General features: G+C 39.6%; 1 protein-coding gene across 1 annotated transcript; it reads right to left on the bottom strand.

The window, feature by feature from the left end:
• Positions 1 to 202: 202 nt before the first annotated feature.
• mmp2 (matrix metallopeptidase 2) lies at positions 203 to 16,491 on the bottom strand. Its single transcript, XM_034220871.1, has 13 exons — positions 16,191 to 16,491; positions 15,797 to 16,023; positions 14,630 to 14,778; positions 13,439 to 13,567; positions 12,697 to 12,870; positions 11,846 to 12,019; positions 10,427 to 10,600; positions 9,720 to 9,875; positions 9,164 to 9,290; positions 4,709 to 4,845; positions 4,011 to 4,170; positions 3,697 to 3,806; positions 203 to 2,209 (listed from the first exon to the last, which is right to left on the bottom strand). Exons 1-13 carry the CDS (start codon positions 16,341 to 16,343, stop codon positions 2,106 to 2,108), a joined length of 1,974 nt encoding a protein of 657 aa, XP_034076762.1. The 5' UTR covers positions 16,344 to 16,491; the 3' UTR covers positions 203 to 2,105.
• Between the last annotated feature and the right edge of the window lie 2,692 nt (positions 16,492 to 19,183).

Raw genomic sequence — 19,183 nt, 5'->3', positions numbered from 1 at the left:
TAGGACCTACTTTCACTTATATTTGAATACAGGACCTCTACTTGCAAGAATATACTTAACAGTTTGGTATTGCTACTTGGTCTCAATACAATGTCCTGGATACTTCTTTCACCACAGGTATTTGGTTGCTGAAATCACATGCTTTTAAAATGTGTAGGCTCATAATGGCATAAATAACCCACTTTAATTTTCTTCGCAAGTATAGGATGTTGTTCCTTTGTTTATCACTGATCCACATTATATTGACCATCTTTATTGATGACAGTAACAAAGTGCACAAGCATAACAACAACACAAAACACAACGGTATTTTTAAAACCCAAGAGAAAAACAGAATATAAAAAAATAGATGGTAACACTTTATTTTGATAGTCCATATTTAACACTCTCATCAGTTGACATTTAGTAGCATGTCAACAGCGTATTAACCAATATTCAACCTTACTATCTGTATATTGTGTCAACATCTTCAAAATGGACAATCAACTACTCAAAATCAATCTGTCAGTTGAAAGTCAACAGGGTCATGTTGACTATCTGTTGATAATCTGTTGAGTCAAGATGTCAACTAAAGATTACATTAAGCATTAGTTGGTGATCAACAGATAAGCAACTTTAGAGTTTAGTTGACTATCTGTTGATCGTCAACTAATCTAGAGTTGACTATCAGTATACTTTTAGTAGGCATTCTCCACTAAGCGTTTGTAGGCATGTGTTAGGACTATCCAATTAAAGTGAAAAACAGTTGAGAACAGTAGAAAGTCTATAACCTATCAACAGAACACATTCATCCACTAATGATATGCAACAGACATGGGAATACAGCGAGATGTTTGGCACAACTGATCACAAACTTTATGTATTCATTATGTATGTAATGTTTGAGTTATAAACACCTGTTCCTGTTTTATTTGACTAATATATAAGATAAATACAGAAGCCTAATGCATTCACTTGAGAAAAAAAGGTTTTTCACAAGAACTCACAATCTACAGATAGTAAGGTTGAATATCGGTTAATAACCTGTTGCAAAAAACCTGTTGACAGTCAACACACACTTTTTGTAAAATCTGATCAACACTTGAGATGTACCTTATATTCTACTGGCAGTTAGTTAAATGCATGTTACTTGTCTGTTGAAACAGTGTTGTTGAATGTCAACTGATGACTTGTAGAGTGTTAACTATGGACTATCAAAATAAAGTGTTACCAAAGAGATTATTAAACAATACTACTCAGTACTTGTCATGATTCCATCATGCAGCGAACTAATACAGACTCTACGGGCATCCTGTGCCCTTAATCTCCCTGTACCATTAGTGTAGGGAAATGCGGTTGAGCAGTCCCTTTACAGTCCTATACAAAGTGCTAACCAAATGGAGAATAATGTGTGCCTGTGAATACGACTTTCTGACATCCAGAGAATGCTAAGTAGTCAGACATAAGCACAGAGAATATAAAATGTATATATATAGGACTATATGCAAAAAACTATCTCTAAAGCACCATCTTCGGTCAAACACATTGTGCAAATTCATTTTTTTTCAAATGTATTAAACAACAATGAGAAAATCAAATAAAAGTCATACATTTATAAAACTGCACTTAGTAAACTGGACATAGTAAAAGTGATTCAAAGCCAACATCAATTCTTCATATGGGGTCAAACAGCGTTCCAGAATTACATTTGCATAACAACGGCAATATCTCACAGCACAGTATAGCACTGCGTTCAAGGCAGTGTTGACATACCTGATGTCGGAGTTTTTAAAAAACAAATACAAAAGCTATAAAACAATCAAATGGGGAGTACATATTGTAATAAATCTGCATCAGCATATAAAACAAAATGTCAACATCAAACAGTATTATATCCAGTTGCATATGTTGCCTGTGCAGAAGGTCCCGAGGTGCCTGTCTACAAAGCAGGAGGCTGGTTATACAGGCTGGAAGGGGCATGTCTCCCACAGAAGCGTGCAGAGTTGCCAGAATAAAAACGTGTGCACTGCGGCCACCTCAAGTTGTGTGCGTTATTATGGCAATGTCCTTATGAGGCCAGATGTCATTACATGATTTAACTAGTTGTGAGACTCTTTGGAAAATGCTCAACAGCCGAGCCAGTCCTTTGTGATTTCACCCAACTTGACGATCTTCAAGCTGCTGTCTTCCAGTTTGAAATAGTGGTTGCCTTTGAAGAAGTAGCTGTAATCTGTTTGAAACAAGCACAACGTTGTTTAAAAAACGCCTGTGTAAAACAAGGTCAAACTAACCATGTAGTAACAGCAACATAATCAAGCTTTAGCATAATCATATAAACCAACAGTCTAATTACATATAATCAAGGTTTAAAGCCTTACACTCTGTTAAAGTCAATGTTACGCCTCTCTCTCAGAATCATGCTAATGGGAGGCATACAGAGGCACCTCTGTAGAGCGGCACAGACTTGCTTTATAGTAATATGTTTGTTCACTATGTGGGGAAGGGGCTACCTGATGCTTACATTCATTTGTGTAAGTTGGGCTAGCAGTTACGGAAAAATCCTTGGTTTTCTGCCATAGTTAAAAATCTGCATATCACCTCTAACCTCAAGGATTCATGGTTGACTCCTAAAGGGAAGTTTAATAGTGATGTCATGACAAGAATTGACCACCATACATGTCTTGCATGCAAGTTGCAATGCCCTAAAGCTAACCATGATAATGTGTTTACTTACAGCTCATTAATGCATGAGAGATATACAAAAAACTGCTCTCCCCCACACTGTTTTCTATCAGGCCAAAGACGACTCCCTAACTTCAGAACTGCTCCCTTTTGTCCTGTTTTACTTTGTCAGCTCCCTGAAACTGTTCTTTTCTGGCTAGATAACATAATTGCTGAGTTGTGGTATATAAGGGGTTTGTATTGACAGAGGCATATTGCCAGAATGTTGATAGAGCTGACTGGATTTCCCTGCAATCTAACCACAAGGAATGCTAGTCTGAAAAGTGTAGATTAGCACCCAGAGCACCAGCTTTAATCAAAGCACCACAAACACCACAAATAATTGTTCCCCTTCGGTCTTCTTCAAAACTCAAACAGAGTTTCAGGCCGAGAATGCCATTTGTGTCTCAGTCTTTCTGAGAGAGATGTGTACTTTATTGTACAACATGTATACATGATGAGCATACCTTTGTGGTGTTCAGATTGTCACGAAACTATCTAATATATCATTCCAATAACTTGTATATAGACTCGTATTGCCCTATTACTATTGTATTACTTTTAATATAGTATATTTTAATATTGTCTGCTTCTCTGTATTATTGTGTTGCATTGTTGGAGAAGCCTGTGACCTAAGATTTTCAACGACATAATTACTCTGTAGCTATGTGAGTTTGACAATAAAGAACCTTGAACATTGAAGCTTGAAACGATATGGTTCATTTTCAGCCATGCTAGTGATATGGTCAGACTGGGCTTGAAACCAGTGCTGCTCGGAAGATACAGTTAGACATTTAAATGTATATGTATGGTGAACATAAGAAAATGGTTTCCAGTAATATTAAGTATGTAAACGACCATGCTTCAAAAACCTCAGTTACGGTTTTGGTCATGGATTCATAACACATGCTGCTAGCTTCTAGTCAAATGTCCCTTCATTAATTCATACCAAGCCTGTAGATTCACAAATGTTGGGATAATACATATTTTTTTTACCAATGCCATTAAGACTGAAGGAAGAGTCGATGTCATCTGGGAGACCATTCCAAGAATCAGCAATAAGTTTTGGGAAGCCAGCGTCCATTGTCTTTGTATCTTCATTGTATCTGTACCCAAAATGAGAGTGGATTAAAATTACACACAAACACACCACACACAGAGCTGTTTACAGAGCAGGTCACACAAATTGCTAACTACATCCAGACGTAAGTTTTGCAGCTAGAGATTATAACCACAACAGCTCAAGCTAGGGTGTGTCTGACAACGATTTGAGCCTAACACATTTTTAGATAATCTTTGCCCCTCCTCACCTCCAGAATTGGTCCCCAGCAAACATGTAAGTCTTCCTGTTCTTCCTGAAGTTGAAGACAGAGTCAATTTTCTCCAGGTCAGTGGGAAGTCCGAAGCTGGAGAGCCTCTTGGGATAGCCTGACTGCAGCGCGTCTGCTTTGTAGACCCACACCTCATTACCTGTGAGGGAAGAGTGAGTAAGTGAAAAGCAGAACCAGGGATACAATAACACTGAAGACATGTGTTTTATTAATCCAAGGTAAGTATGTTAAAACAGAACTGTGTGATCACGGTAGCATCCCATATTGCTGCAAATATATTAACCAAATGTATTATATCTTAGCATGAGATCATCATTTAGCCATGTAGGGTGTTATGCATCTTCTACAGACAAACCAGCCCTGCTGTTAATCTCCTCAAAGCTGATACATTGTAATGTTCATCAGTATTCAGGAAGGTTGTCATATTAATAAAATGCAAGGAATGTTTCATAAACCACTAATAACTATGGTCAAATATCTTAAGTGTTACAGGACTGCACACCACACTGAAGAGTGCTCAGGCAAAATTCCTGCTTCTCCTACAGTTTCAGTTTGTAGGAACAATACTGTAAAGGGAATCATAGCCTGTGACCTAAGATCTTCATTGTCATAACTACACTGTAATAAAAGCCTTGAAACTTGAACTCCTTGAAACTTTCTTGATTTCTCCAGCATACCTGCGAAGAACACTGTGTTTTCCTCCACTGGGTTTTCATATGCAGCGTCTATCTTGATAGGCAGGTCCGACCAGTAGGTGGCCACGAGCATCGGGCCGGTGGGTTTGCTTCTGAAGTTTACTGACCTGAACAGGAACCTGGCAGAAAGAGAATGAGTGGGTGAGCGGCTGTACGAGTGAGTGGAAGAAGGGCAGAGGGGGATGATGAGGAGGAGGTGGGGGGAGTGTGTGTATGTGTGTATGTGAGGAGTTTTTAGTGCAAGTGCAGCCACAATGGTCTGATTCATGAGCATCTGGTTCTCGTTAGGACTGAGGCTGCAGACGCCAGCGGAACAAGACCTATCTTGCCTGGATTTCCAATACACAGCTGCACAACAACGGCAGATTCCCAAAGCCTTTTCCACTGACCTATTTTTAAGAAAAATATCAGCCAATTCCCAAAAAATTGTGGTCAGAATTGGAAATGAGACACAACAGACACAACGTTTTGTAAACATTTGTCAAAAGGAAAGAGGCAACATATTTCAATCTGAACAAACCATCTTCAAATTGCATTATTTTAACAGTGTTCTTGTAGATCGGTGTATCAACAATATCCAGAGGGCTTTTCTGTCTCTTCTTCCTTTCTTTATTACATTTTAAATAAAAAAAATAAACAAACATCCTGCCTGATGGATGGTTAAAAGGATACACTCACAGGATATAGCCAAGTTGAAGTTAAAGTACCGCACATCAGTTTTCCAAACCATTGCTGAGACTTCGAAATTCAAGTCATCCATTTATCCTGCATTTGTTGTAATCAAAGCAATGTCATACTTGTTGATTACTTGCATTACGATAGAACCATATTGTTACTCTTACAGGAATGTCATCAGCCACGACTTTAACAGGTTTCATATCCCACACAAGTTTGACTTCTGGAAAGTTTAGGTAATGTGATTTCCCATAACTCTAAAACTTGCTAGCTGCTGTTGGGCAACAGATTCAGTGGAAAAGCCAACTGGCAGTTAAGAGGATTGTTCTCTCTATGAACTCGCCTGCTTTAAAGTTACAATTCTTAAGATTGTCCTGAAATCAAAAAAAATGTTATACTATTTATTGACAGCATTTATTTTACCATAACCCTTCAATATGTCTACATTCACGAGCATATGGTGTCATTAGTATTGGCCTCCATTCCCAAGCTGGATTCATCTATATAACCAACATAGCATGAGGGAGTTACAGGTCATTGTGTAAGGGAGTGCAATTCAATCTCTATATTATTGATGACATCCTCAATGTTCACTTGTTATATACTGTGAGCTGTTTTAGCTACTGCTAATGCAAACATAGCGTGTCCTATTGCCATTGCTTTACATTAAGAGCGTTCAAACATGAGTATTTCTAGCAGCCACTAGAAACCCAATGTGTTGCTAACAATGGTTAGTGCTGACCGTGATTTTAAATCATTGTTAAAAATGCAATGGTCACAGTCTTTTTCTGCACTCTGCAGTCAGGGGATGATTGTACATGTTTGAAAGGGAGAAATGGAAAAAGAAGAAGCAGCCACAGTGAGCTGTTAAATGAACAGCTGCAGGCTACACACTGCTCACTCCTCAGCATGTAAACCAGCTCTACAGTACTGTGCTCTGCTGTTGTGTGGAAAGCTACTTGCAATGTCAAATCTGATTAGCGATTGTCATTATTTTGGATTGACTTCTTTATCAAAACTATTTGACCGCAGTGGTGTCACCAAATTAACCAGGACTGAAATCTGAAGGGTTACAACTTAAAGAAAAGAATGGACACGCAGTAAATAGCTTCTGATGGCAACACGCTAGTTTATAAGCAAATAGCTGCTTCCTTGCAACAGACCTAGTCAGTAGGCTGGCCACACTGTTTCTATGCGTCTTTATAATAATTGCTTTCTCCTTAAGCCTCCAGACAGGCAGGCACAGTTTTATGCTGAGCTCAGGGAGTGCCATACATATTACCATTCAGTCATGTCAAGATTTGTCCTACTGTACATTATATGAATATGCTGATCCAGAAAGAAAATAGGGGGGATCAAAACTTCATTTTTAGAGAATCAAGTGAGCATTAGCCGTGGGGCACAGAGGGAAACTTTTTGTTTCTACAGCTATAAAATGTATCTAGTGTTAGAACTGTACAGCTCAAAAACCTGATATTGCCACCTACACTTGATATTCAAATATCAACTCAAGAATTGCTTGAACATATCACACAGCCGTGTATGGTTAAATAAGGGTGGACCAAACAGTCAGATGCTGATTTTGCACAACACAAATCATTTTGGGGTAAAGCAACTGTTAAAGGGGCACAACTATGCTTTTAGGCGTTTTACCTTTCACGTGCTGTGTTACATAGGTTTATGTGCATGTAAATGGTCTGCAAAGGCTCAAATCCCAAAGGGAATTTCCTTCCCGAACACTCCCCCCCCCCCACACCTGAAACGTCTCCATTGGACTTATTTGTTTACTTCCTTAACATTGTGACATCACTATGTGACACTTAAGCTTGTATTGGCTAGCGCTCCAACACATTGTACGTGATAGGCTAAGGGGCGGGACATCTCTAAGCTGTTGATCAATCACAACACAGCCAGCCAGCTAACCAATCAGAGCAGACTGGGCTCTGGTTTCAGACAGAGGGTGAAAAGAGATGCTGCAGCACAGGCAGTATGAGAAAAATAAAGACCTTTTAGAACAATAAAGCATGTAAACATGTCACAGGAGAGGGACAAAATACAAATATGAACCTGAAAATAAGCATTATATGTCCTAAATAAATCAACAAAAGTTAGAGTAAATGCCATGCATGACAACTTAGTAATTAGTCCGACAGTAGCTCAGTCAGTAGGGGTTGGACTGTGAGCCGTAGGGTTGCCGGTTCAAGTCCCCGACCAGACCTAAATATTGAGTGTGGACTGCTACTTGGAGAGGTCCCAGTTCACCTCCTGCCATGCCGTGGTGCCCTTGTGCAAGGCACCGGACATCCCCCTTCCCCCCTCACTCCCATTGCTCCCCGGGCGCTGTACAATAGCTGCTCCTAGTACTAGACTCCTGGCACTATGGGTTAAATGCAGAGAACACATGTCGCTGTGTGCTCTGCATGTGTGACTATTAAAGAGGGTTTCATCCCTCCTAATTCTTGACAAATTCCACCTAATGTACATGGCAGGTGAATTTGCCTTTCCTCACATGCTGCAAATGATTGCTCTGGATTATGATAGAAGTACATCTGTAGTGGTGAAGTGTCTTGACTCAAATAAAATATACAGACTATTAAAAATATCATAGCTTCAAAAGCACCTAATGCATTTTGGCATCCAATAATGATCAGAAACGGCCATGCCGAAGTTTGTCTGTGCATCCTCTGACGAGCACTGTTCATGTGTGTGTCAGAGAGCCACAGGAGGTGAAAAGTCAATCTGCATTGAAGCAGGATTTGTGAGCAGGAGTGTGGCTTTTTCTAACCCAAGGTTCTCAGAGAGGAAAACCCAGTAAACTGAATGACTACAATCTTTGGTACGGAGGTATGCTGGCCTGTTTGCTTTGGACACACTTATGGCCATGACAGGTATACAGCTCTGTTAATCATGAAAAACCCTAGGAATCGATGTTATAGCGCAGCTGGAAGCATTAACACATCATAACTGACAAGGTCACTGTTTGAGTTTTCTATAAATTCCTTTTCAACCACTTTGTTGCATTTGTTTTAAGTAACTTTTAGGAGCATTTATAAGTAGCTAAATTCAGCTGTTGTGATGTGAACATCCACTGACTCGCAAAGACTGTTGACGAATTAATATCACTTCTCTTCTATGCACGGTCAGCAAGTACACACAGTGAGCTTACAACACTTTACATTCCCTGGCGCCATTGGAGAGGACTGCCTGTAGACTGTGTTTATGAATAATGACTATTTTGGTTGGCATTGCCATCGAGAGGCAGTTTGTTTGTCCCTCCTATTAATTGTCATATCATGAAACAAGCATCTCATTCCCAATCTTTAAGTGGCACACATTTGCAATACGATAAACTATGATTAACAAGAAACCTCATGTCAAACTGCTCATTGTATGTGGGCAAATGTTGATCAAATCTGACTTGTGAAGGCTGCCTTATTTCACTTGCGAAATCATAAAGCCAGAAGTAGACTGTTGGGTTTTGTTTGTCTATCTTCCAATGGATCAAGGACAGGAAATGTAACCAGACTTTGGCAGTGCTTGCTAGATTCAAGAGAGTAAACCATGGACTTCATCATGTCTTCATGACCCAGAGAGCAAATAAAAGATAGCTAGCATAATCAAACAAGATGGGTAAGAACTTTGATTTTGTTATGGATTCATTGTCAGTGCTCTACCACATTTGGTCTTAATGTAGCATATGCTCAGTTGCTGACATCTCATTTAGGGCAATCAATACTGTGACCTTTTGTTTAATTGGATTACCTGTCCTTGAAGAAGAAGGTCTCTCCTCTGATTTGTGCTACAGCATCAAAGACAACTGGCTCTTTACAGATGTCCATTGGAGTGACTGGACCCTGGGTGGGAGACAAAGGCTTGTCTGTCGACGCACCTGTTTATAAGAGAGTTAACAAATTACAGTAATTCATCTTTCATCAAGGAGTGATTCACTGTACATAAGCCTTTCCTTGCTTCTTACAAGAAAGAAAACATACCCCAAGACCTCCGTGAGTCTGAGTCCCTCACCCTGTTCCAGTCCCGCCTCAAAACCCACCTCTTCAACTCTGTATATCCATAAGCCCCCCCTTTCAATCAACTTCCTCCTGACTGCTTTTTCTGTTTTGTTTTGTTGTTTTTGTTTGTTTTTGCCTGTCCTTGTTTGTCTACCCTCCCTCATAATGTAAAGCGTCTTTGGGTTCTAGAAAAGCGCTATAGAAATATCATTTTTTATTATTATTATACCGGTACTTGTATTGTTTTGTTCTAGGGTTAGGCTTGATCCCTGTGCAGGAAACTAGCCACAGATAACATTTCATCTCACCGTAAAGCTCCTGGATGCCGTTGATGTCATCATTAGAAAGTCTGAAGTCTTTAGTGTAAGTGTAGACGGGGGCCATCAATGCTCCGGGGTCCTGAGAGTGCTCCAAGCCAAGGGCATGACCAAACTCATGAGCGGCCACCAGGAACAAACTGTAGCCTGGGAACAAGCAGCACAAAGAGACAATGTTGACTGTCCTGTTCACAAAGCAATGATACTGTACAGTGGGAGTTGGTAATTAGATCATATGAAGAGGTGTTTCTGTGTTTAAATACGTTCTGCCGGGGCATGATGTTGGGACATATCAAAGTCAAAGTCAACTTTATTGTCAATCTTTCAGTTGTGTGTACAGACAGAGAGATCGAAATACCGTTTCTCACAAACCTGAATACAAAAACAAATATATATAAAAATATGTATGCAATTATGTAAATACCTATATATACACAATCAAAGACACATTTATACATATGCACACATTAAGACCTACATAAAAGCACAACAATCAAAATATACAACATAACACTCACTTCAATATCTTTGAGATTTTGAGAATTAGTGCAAGACTGTCCGTAGTAGCGTAAAAAGGCAGCCTTATGTTTCTTGAGAGTGCCAAAAGACTTAAGACTTAAGTTTTGAATTGAATCAAAACAATTCAGACTGACATAATAGAGCTGACCCCTACGAACTGTCCCAATGACTTTTCCTACCTTGGTCAGGACAGAAACCCCATTTGCGGTCATCATCGTAGCTCTTGGTGGAGGAGCACCACATCTTGCCATCACTGCGCCCAGATGAGGTACAGGCCTCATAGGTGTCACCCAAGAAAGTGAAAGGGAAGATGCAGGGGCTTCCCTCTGAATTTCCTCCAACAGTGGACATGGCTAGGGGGAGAAACAAAAGTGAACTGAAGAAGTAAAACGTGTAGTAAACTGAGTCAATTTATATGCCAGAATATATCCTCAAAACAGTTTGTATTGTGAAAAAGCACAGATGGTATTGAAAACAGCATCATGAAAGCACTGGCACAACACACATGACATCAATATCTAATCAACTGGGCCCAAAACCAACAAGCACCCGCCCAAATTGATTTTCTTTCAAAGAGAGATCGTTTTCAATCTGGCAAGACTGGTTGAGTGCAGTTTTTTTAATAATAATTTCTTATTCAGCACAAGGTAGCGCACGCAGCTTTACAACAAAGCAACTTTCCTAACCAATTAGTACCAGATGAAAGCTCCAGTGGTCGTATGTCTCTCCGTCTATCCCCCCATCCTACTTCACTACCTCAAAACTAAAGCCAGTCCCTCTGACAGAATGGAAAATAAGCCCTGCCACTGCACATTAAAATACTTTCACAGCCACTCAGCAGACCGCGAGCAAGACCGAAAACCCCAGCTTAAGCATTCCTGTAAACCAACACACGGCAGGGCACCATATACTGCACACCAAAGACAGTAAAACACACTGTATACAGCGAGCACATAACCCTTAAACAGGACTTCTGTTGTGACATTCCGGGAATGTTCAAAGTGGAAACTTCCCAAGGGAATTAACAGGTATAATATGGAAATATAGGGTTTTAGACCATTTTTTAAGGTTGTATTGTATGTTTGTAGAGAAATGACATGGTATTTATCCAAACAATAAGTGTCCATAATCCATTAATTAGCCCAAAAAACAATCATTTGTTTAATACATAGGCTAAAATGTAAAACATGCCAGCAAGCTAGCAAGTTGGGGAAAGGTAACATAAAGATTACAGACGACAATGTGGGCTTTTTGCAGACTTGTGGTTTAAAGTGGACAACAAATAAATGTTTTACCATTAAGTTTCAATGAAAATATATTCCCTAAAACCCCTCACTTAGCATGCTGATTCAAGCTACACAATAATGGTAACGGCTAGCTAGCAAACAACAAGCAAAAGTTGTTAACAAGTGACAAGAGTTGCATTTTAAAGTGTAGGTCTGTTTTCCCAAAATAGACTAAGTTAGCTTTTCAAAGGTAGCATTTTTATATTGAAATTGAGATAAATTCCTCTGATAAATTCCTCTGATTAACTTAACTTAATTAACCAGAAAATAAGAAAAAGACAATGCAGGCTATACAAAAGTACTACCACTCACCAGTCTCAGGGCAGAACCCGAAGGACGTGTCCACATCAAAGTTGTCAGTGGTGGCACACCAGCGGTAACCATCATCCCTGCCTTCAGTCGTGCATGAATCATACTTTTCTCCCTGAAAGATGAAGGGGAATTTACATGCAGCGCCCTCTGCGTTTCCAGCAATGGTGAATAGTACTGTGAAACAAACAAAGACAAAAGGTGTTATTTAGAAAATAATAAAAAATGTATTAAATGTGTTCAATGCTTACAAAGCATTTGCTCCAATTCCTACATGATCCCTACAATAAATCAGACCCTTTAACCCCTGGGTGATGATGTAAGACAATGTGTTCAAAGAAAAGGGGAAAGTTATATAAAAAAAGATGGAATGGGACTTTTTTACATAAAAGAAAAAAAGTGAAACAGACGGCTCCAGTACAAACAGGCCTAACTCGTGTTCTCAACTCGGTACATGTGTACTTTGGCGTTGTAATGGGCATGTAATCATGTTAGTACCATGGGCAGCAATACAACACAGATAAACAAAATGTTTAACAAAGCCCAGTGTTGTAAAGTGGGGCAGCGACTTGGAAAAGAGATATTCCATAATCCATTCCAAGCGAAAAACAACTCTTTCCTGGCATACTGCTCAACCTACTTTCTTTCTGTCCATAATCAGCAGAAAAGCTTTGAATAAAACAAAAATCTGGTTTGAAGTATTGCTTCGACAGTATAAAAGACACTGCTTCAATTTCAGCCTGGATGCAAGTAGGGGATGAAACCACTGAGGTCAAGTGGGGCCACAAAATAAATATATAAACACACTACAGCAAATGTGTTAGAAGGAAACAAGAAGAAATGGAAATACTTACGTTCATGAGGGCAGAAGCCATATTTGCCATCTTCTTCAAAGTTGTAAGTGGTGGAGCACCACAGGAAGCCGTCGTCTCGACCCTGAGCTGTGCAGGTTTTGTATTCAGTGCCCATGAACATGAAGGGGAATTTACAGAACTCCCCATCAGCATTGCCGAACTTCACCTTCACCACTGTTGAAAAGATTAAGGATCATATTGACATATTTTATTTTAACAAGTACTCTCCCTTACACAATACAAAAGCACTGATATGGTATACATGTATTGTAGTAAATTGGATAAAACTTCCCAAAGCACTGATAAAATAGGAAATGTCTCTGTGCCATGAGAATGGGAAAATAGGTTTATAGATTACTTCTGCAGAAATGATTAATTCAGCTGATAGGATTCTGGATAATGGGAAATGCATGAAACTATCTGGGTCAATATGTGCAAAAACAAATGCCTGCAAAGGGGATTTATTTTTCTATTCAGCTTCCAGATGGCTGAGGACTGAGGTTTGTCATATCTAGTGCCAGCAAGTTCAGGCAAAGTTAAGAACATTTAAACAAAAGTATTTGAAAGTCAAATGTATTATCAGAGTCATTTTTTGCGTAGGTATGCCCGGTAATCTCAACCTATACTTTGTGTCCAAAAAAAAGATTGAATATGGATTTGAAAAAACACTTACTTAGCAATATGTACACCAATCAATACAAATTATAAGAGGTTATACAATAAGCTTTTCTTTCCCCATTACCTTGGCCATCTCCCAGCGACCACTGCTCATCATCATCAAAGTGAGAGTCTCCGCCAATTCCTGGTCCCGGAGCAAAGGCATGAGCCAAGAGGCCGTCTTTGCCGTCGAAAGGGTAACCGTCTCCATGCTCTGTGGGTTACATTAGTCCATATCAACACGTCAAGACAAAAATCAGATGTAATTTGCTTCTTTTTAAACAGATGGAACCGCTTTGTAGAAATTAGCAAGGCAATACGTGTCAAGAGAATCTATTTTGAAGAGGAAATACTAAAAATAACATTTGGGGAGTATATTTCTTACACCATGCAACATTTGTGTGTGTGTGCATTAAATCAATAAAATATTCCTTGTTACTTTTCTTACCAAAAAACAACTTTCACATCTCCTGAAGTGGTTATTTCTTGTTTGTGTTTCACTATAATTGTCAGATTCCTTCTTGACACTGTCCCCTACGGCTGCCAGATTGATATTATGACACTGAAATGACTTGAGTGAAGAGGTGTTACTAAAATATAGGTTGGAGGTGTGCGGAGTCACTGTAATAACATGTATGTTATTGCTCCTTCAGCATACGCCAGTGAACTTTGGTTCAACTGTTTATCTTCTTGGAAGTGGAAAGCAACTTCATGGTGAAGGTCAGCTGGAACTCTTTACCCGTCCATATCATTATAAAGTCAATGTGAACTGTACCTGTGGCTATGTATGCAATGCATATATTATTATGTACACTTATTTGTATTTACTTTTGTTTGGCCTTAGGATGGTGATAATTGGATGACCATTTTAGTTTTCATTTCATACAGTGCTGTAAATTGCATGAAATTATGAGCTGTTTTGTTTTAATGTTGTTGTATGTTTATGTATGTTGTGTGTGTGAGGACCCCAGGAAGAATAGCCAATGCTCATGCTAGTGCTAATGGGGATCCTAATAAAGACATGCTAAGATCATTGAGTTTTAACCTGTAATACCGTGCCACATAAAGACAACTTAGTATGTAGGCAGGCATGGACTGATGTTCCCCGTATCCCAACAAAAGTGATCAAAACAGTTACTAAGATTAAGGTTTTTTTTAAAGTCACATGGAAACATTTCACTATAAAATAAACCTATTCTTAAAGGAATTTCAGTTGCAGATGATGGTGTTTAAAACAATATCTATACATGTTTTTTTGTCTTTATACATGGCATACCATTGCGGCCAAAATTAATCATGATGTCAGCCTCTCCGTCCATTAAGCGTTCGAATGTGAGTGGGGTGACGTCGCTCCACACTTTGAAGGCTCTGAAGAAAGCATCATTAATGACTCCCTCGTCCAGGTCGGGGCTGTATCCAAGGATTCTACAAAGTTCACAGAGTCAGAGTCAGATTCATTGAAAAGCAAGACAAACCAGGGAAACTAGGACAACATATACCATAAAAACAAGAAAATGTCTGTAATCGGGAAAGTGATGATGGCTTTGTATGTGTCATGTTAAGAAAAGCGTGTCGAATTATCTTTAAATCTATTTTGCCAACATCTGATCATGGAAAATAACTGGTAAAAACACCTGGTGAAAATGGATTATGAAACAGTTTTCAACCACAAACCCTGTTGTACAGTATGAACAACTACATCTAAGATCTCTAAGTTGCTGTTGACTTTGGCTCCCAGTCCTTCTCACAAACACACAAGCAGATGGGCTGGAATGAACAGGGACAGAGAAAACCGCTGATATAAATAAACCCATTCCACATTGTTGTACTGTAACCCTCAAACAGCACGAAAACAAAAGACCTGACACATACTGTGTAGGAATGCTGGTGTAAGCAAGACACAAGATGCAAGGGCGCAATTACTGTGTGGATGGAGGTGGGGTGGGCGGGGGGTCAGGCAGGGCCAAGCTGTGGTCCATCTCTCAAAACAAACAGACTCTGGCTTTGTTTTTATACTTTTGTTCACTCATCAAAAGCAGCTTTAGGAATTATGTTCAAACTGTAGGGATATTGAGTGACTCAGACATATTTCAAGTAGTTTCTCAATACTTACGGTTGGATTTACGGGAAGTAGTTGGGTGGGGTAAACTCATTTCAACTTTGGCAAACACTATACTATAATTATATTATAATGTACTGATGTGGTTTTACATGCAATGCATATCAAAAAACCTCGGCGAAGGTGTTATCTTATTGCCTTTCATGGGCCATACTGCTTAAAACTTCCATGATGTCATTTTTATGAGTATTACTAAGTTAGTTAGAATTAATTGGGACCCACTCCCATTATAAAACCCCCCTTGCAGGATGCAGTTTAGCTCTTAAAGTGCAATATAATCCAATGCTTGCTCAGTAAAGGTGTAGGTAAAGTTAATTCTCTGACCTGTAAGTAATGTCTTTTTTCTGCCACATGGGTTTCCTGTGGAAGAATTGGTAATTGGCCACATCTGGGACGCCACAGCGGGGCTTTTTCATGATATCCACAGTTTTGGGGTCAATCTCTCCAGTTTCTTGCAGAGAGAAGAACTTTTGCATTTTCTTCAGGGTGTCCTTGAGCACCATGAGGTTACATCTGTCTTGTGGGCATCCATAAAACTTATTCAGATAGTGCTTAAGGAGAAAAAAAGACAAACAAATGGTTAAACTCTTCTGAAATGGGCAAAGTATTCATATGAAATGATTGCAATACTTAAATGCAATATATATTACCCAGCACTTTACAGTTGACTGACCCAGTAAGTACGTTTTTGGAGAAAAAAAACAAGCAATAAACTTACCAGAGCAACTTCTTTGTCTGTTCTGGGAGTATCGTCTCCTGGAAACCTGATAATAGGCGAAGGGGCAGCATATGTTGATTGAAAAGCCATGAACTGAAACAAAAACACTTTGAGAACAATCCGACGACAGCTGAATATCATCGAAGAGCCCATTTTCACAAAAAAACAAGCTTTGGTAAAGGCCGTTCGCTCTGAGTTGCACTCCTTTCCCCCTTCAGCTTGTGTTGCTTCTGCTCCTCTGCAGGGCTTTTTTCTCCTCAACGGGACATCCTGCACCTCGGCTCTATGAACTTTCTCAGTTCTGCTTGCACATGCACTTTTCTCCCGAGAGCTTTCTGCGCACGCTCCAGGTTGAGAAATAGGAGCAATCAAACACAGGCATTATTTCACCATTACTCATGTGGGTGACTTATCACTCGGCGTCTTTAAAAAACACGAGTTAGATACTCTCTTGGAATTAAAAAGTATAGGCTATGCAATGTCCAGAAATGACACTTCATTGCTGTTGTGAGCCTACATACATCACGCCCCTTTTGAGAACTAAATGTTGCAGAAATTATTGGAAGTTATATTCCATCATGGTTGATGCAAATCATTTAACCGTAAACTACGTGCATTTTTTAACATAGGCCTATTGCTTGATTTAAATTCAACTAATATTTGGGCACAGGCTATGTTATTGCAGTTGGTTTGGTGAGTAACTTATATTGATTGCATTTATGATGTACTTATTTACATTTAAAATGACCTGTCAGTGTGTCTCTACTTCTTCAGTAGTAGAGACACACAGACGCCCGGCCAACGTTATGTAAAGGGTTACATTGACCTCTGGTGGCGAGATGTGAAAACTCACCTCAGGTTGAAAAGGCCTCAGTAAACCCACAAACCTGGTTATATTGATTGATCCTTCTCTCTTCTTTGGTTTTGTTCTGTTAAGTATCTGATAGATTTGAATGTTATCACTGTGTTATATGCTTTCTATGATGTGACATTAGTGTGAAGATCCTATCGTGAGAACTAAATGCAAATACTGTTATAACCACTATTTGTAATAAGTTACATTTGTAATTTCCATCTATTTTATTGCTGTTTCCCTGTACCTTACCGTACTCCAGGGATGTCATTATAAAACCATGCTGCAGACCACTGAATCATCACAGGCTGAATCTGAAATAAGTTCCTAATCATTTCCAGATATTCAGATCACAATGTAGTGACTCACACAGAAGCTGGAAAGAGTGGGTTGTTTAAGGTTGCAGCAGAGAGCCATCAGTATGACTGCCCTCCGGTGGCTGACATGCGCATTGCATCTCTGTTGTTATTTATTTATTTATTTTATTTATTTAGTTATGAGGTCCTTGGAGCCATTCCTCTTTACTGATTTGTAGTACGGTATAGATTAGGATTTACTTTAACTCTCTTTGTCATCTCTGTGTTTCCGCTTTCATGCTGGATTACTCAGAACAGCATATGAGAGGAGACTCTTTAATGGAGAAAGCTGAAGGACTTTTCTTTTCTTTTTTGCAAAGAGATCTGACAGATGGATAGCTCACAAACAGGATTTCGTGGTATATCTAGCAAAGCAATTTCCCTTCCCTTTAGCCAGAGTACAGTTAATTTTTCATAACCGGGGCTGCTGTTGGTGGTTGCAGAGTGAATTTAACATCCATTTTCTAACAATATCCAGTGCCTGTCACTTTGGAGCAGGAGCTTTATTTCATGCACTGATACATGCTGCCATCTCCTCTAACTGACACACTCTCAGTGATCTCTGGCAGAGCCGCGGAGCAGGATGGCTACCTATTAAATGTACATGGGCCTGCCTCTCCAAATAGAAAACGCTGAGATGTGAGAAGTTGAGCCACAGCTACAGTAATTGAATGCCTTTGTGCATATGAATGCAATTGTGGAGGCGAAAGTGGCATAAAGAGATTTAGATGATAAGGTTTGATTTGCATGTAAATTGTTTTCTTTTTTCTTCCCCCGTTGAATGCTTAAGCTTCGTCTAGATTGAAGCAGCACACAATGTGTGTGTGTGTGTGTTTTGATGAAATACTGTTGGCTTTTCTAAAAATGCATCTTGTTGCTGTTGATTGCCAGTGCATCTCTTTCATTTGTATTTGTTTGTCGCCGAGACGGCTGGTTTAAACACAATCATGGTATGCCCTGTTTTACACTAGTGGAGCTTATTTGTGCTTCAACATTTACATTGCAACATAATAATAACACATGTCACCTTCATTACAGACTATTTATTTTGAATGACTTTTCGGGGGTTTTTACACATGCAACTTGATGCTATGCTACAATTTGCTTGCTCTGGTCATACACCATACAGACTCGTGTCATTAATTATGAGGATGAGTGGCTTTCTCCAGCATGCCAGCAATGCCTGCTCCTGCGACTGGGACATTCTGGACATGAAGGCCAGGCGTATCATGGCTCTCCAGCTGGCTCTGGATCTTCAGGCCCACTGATTGACCCCAGTCCAGCTGAACAGACCGCAGCCCTGGATGTCACCCTCAACCCGGTCCACTGGCTTCTGCAAGGACCCAGACAGATTCTCTGATGGGTCATCAAACCAAACTGCCTGTATGGTTGGCTAGCACTAAGGTCATGAATGACAAATATCACAGTCCCCCTGCTGCTCCTCTCCTCAATCCCACTCAGAGTGCTTGAGAGTGTGTAATGTTCACTGCTGTTTGGTCCTGCCTTGAATTCATAGTTAGCCTGCTGTGTAGTTAATACTGACACTGAGTGGTTTAGAATCAGTGTATTGGCATTGTTTGTTTTATGTGCTTTGCAGGAGTAATTAAGCAATGGTTGCTGAGTAAATGAATGCAGCAACAGCACTGTCAATAAATCTGTTTCAAGATAACTTAATTTGGCTAAGCACTGTGTTACAGAATACTGTGACACATATTATATCACTCGGTTTGCAACATTCTGATGATGAATTATTGAACATAAATCCATTATCTTGAACATATTTT

The sequence above is a fragment of the Gymnodraco acuticeps genome, unplaced genomic scaffold (genome assembly GCF_902827175.1).
Source record: "Gymnodraco acuticeps unplaced genomic scaffold, fGymAcu1.1, whole genome shotgun sequence".
NCBI lineage: Eukaryota > Metazoa > Chordata > Actinopteri > Perciformes > Bathydraconidae > Gymnodraco > Gymnodraco acuticeps.
This window is presented reverse-complemented; position numbering and strand designations above follow the sequence as displayed.

What these genes read in the sequence shown, in the direction of transcription:
- mmp2 (XM_034220871.1), bottom strand. Translation starts at nt 16,343, where the DNA reads ATGGGCTCTTCGATGATATTCAGCTGTCGTCGGATTGTTCTCAAAGTG. An exon ending in CAGACAAAGAAGTTGCTCTG is followed by an intron (nt 16,024 to 16,190) that starts GTAAGTTTATTG and finishes TTTCTCCTTAAG; the next exon opens with CACTATCTGAATAAGTTTTA. An exon ending in CTTCAGTCTTAATGGCATTG is followed by an intron (nt 2,210 to 3,696) that starts GTAAAAAAAATA and finishes TGTTTCAAACAG; the next exon opens with ATTACAGCTACTTCTTCAAA.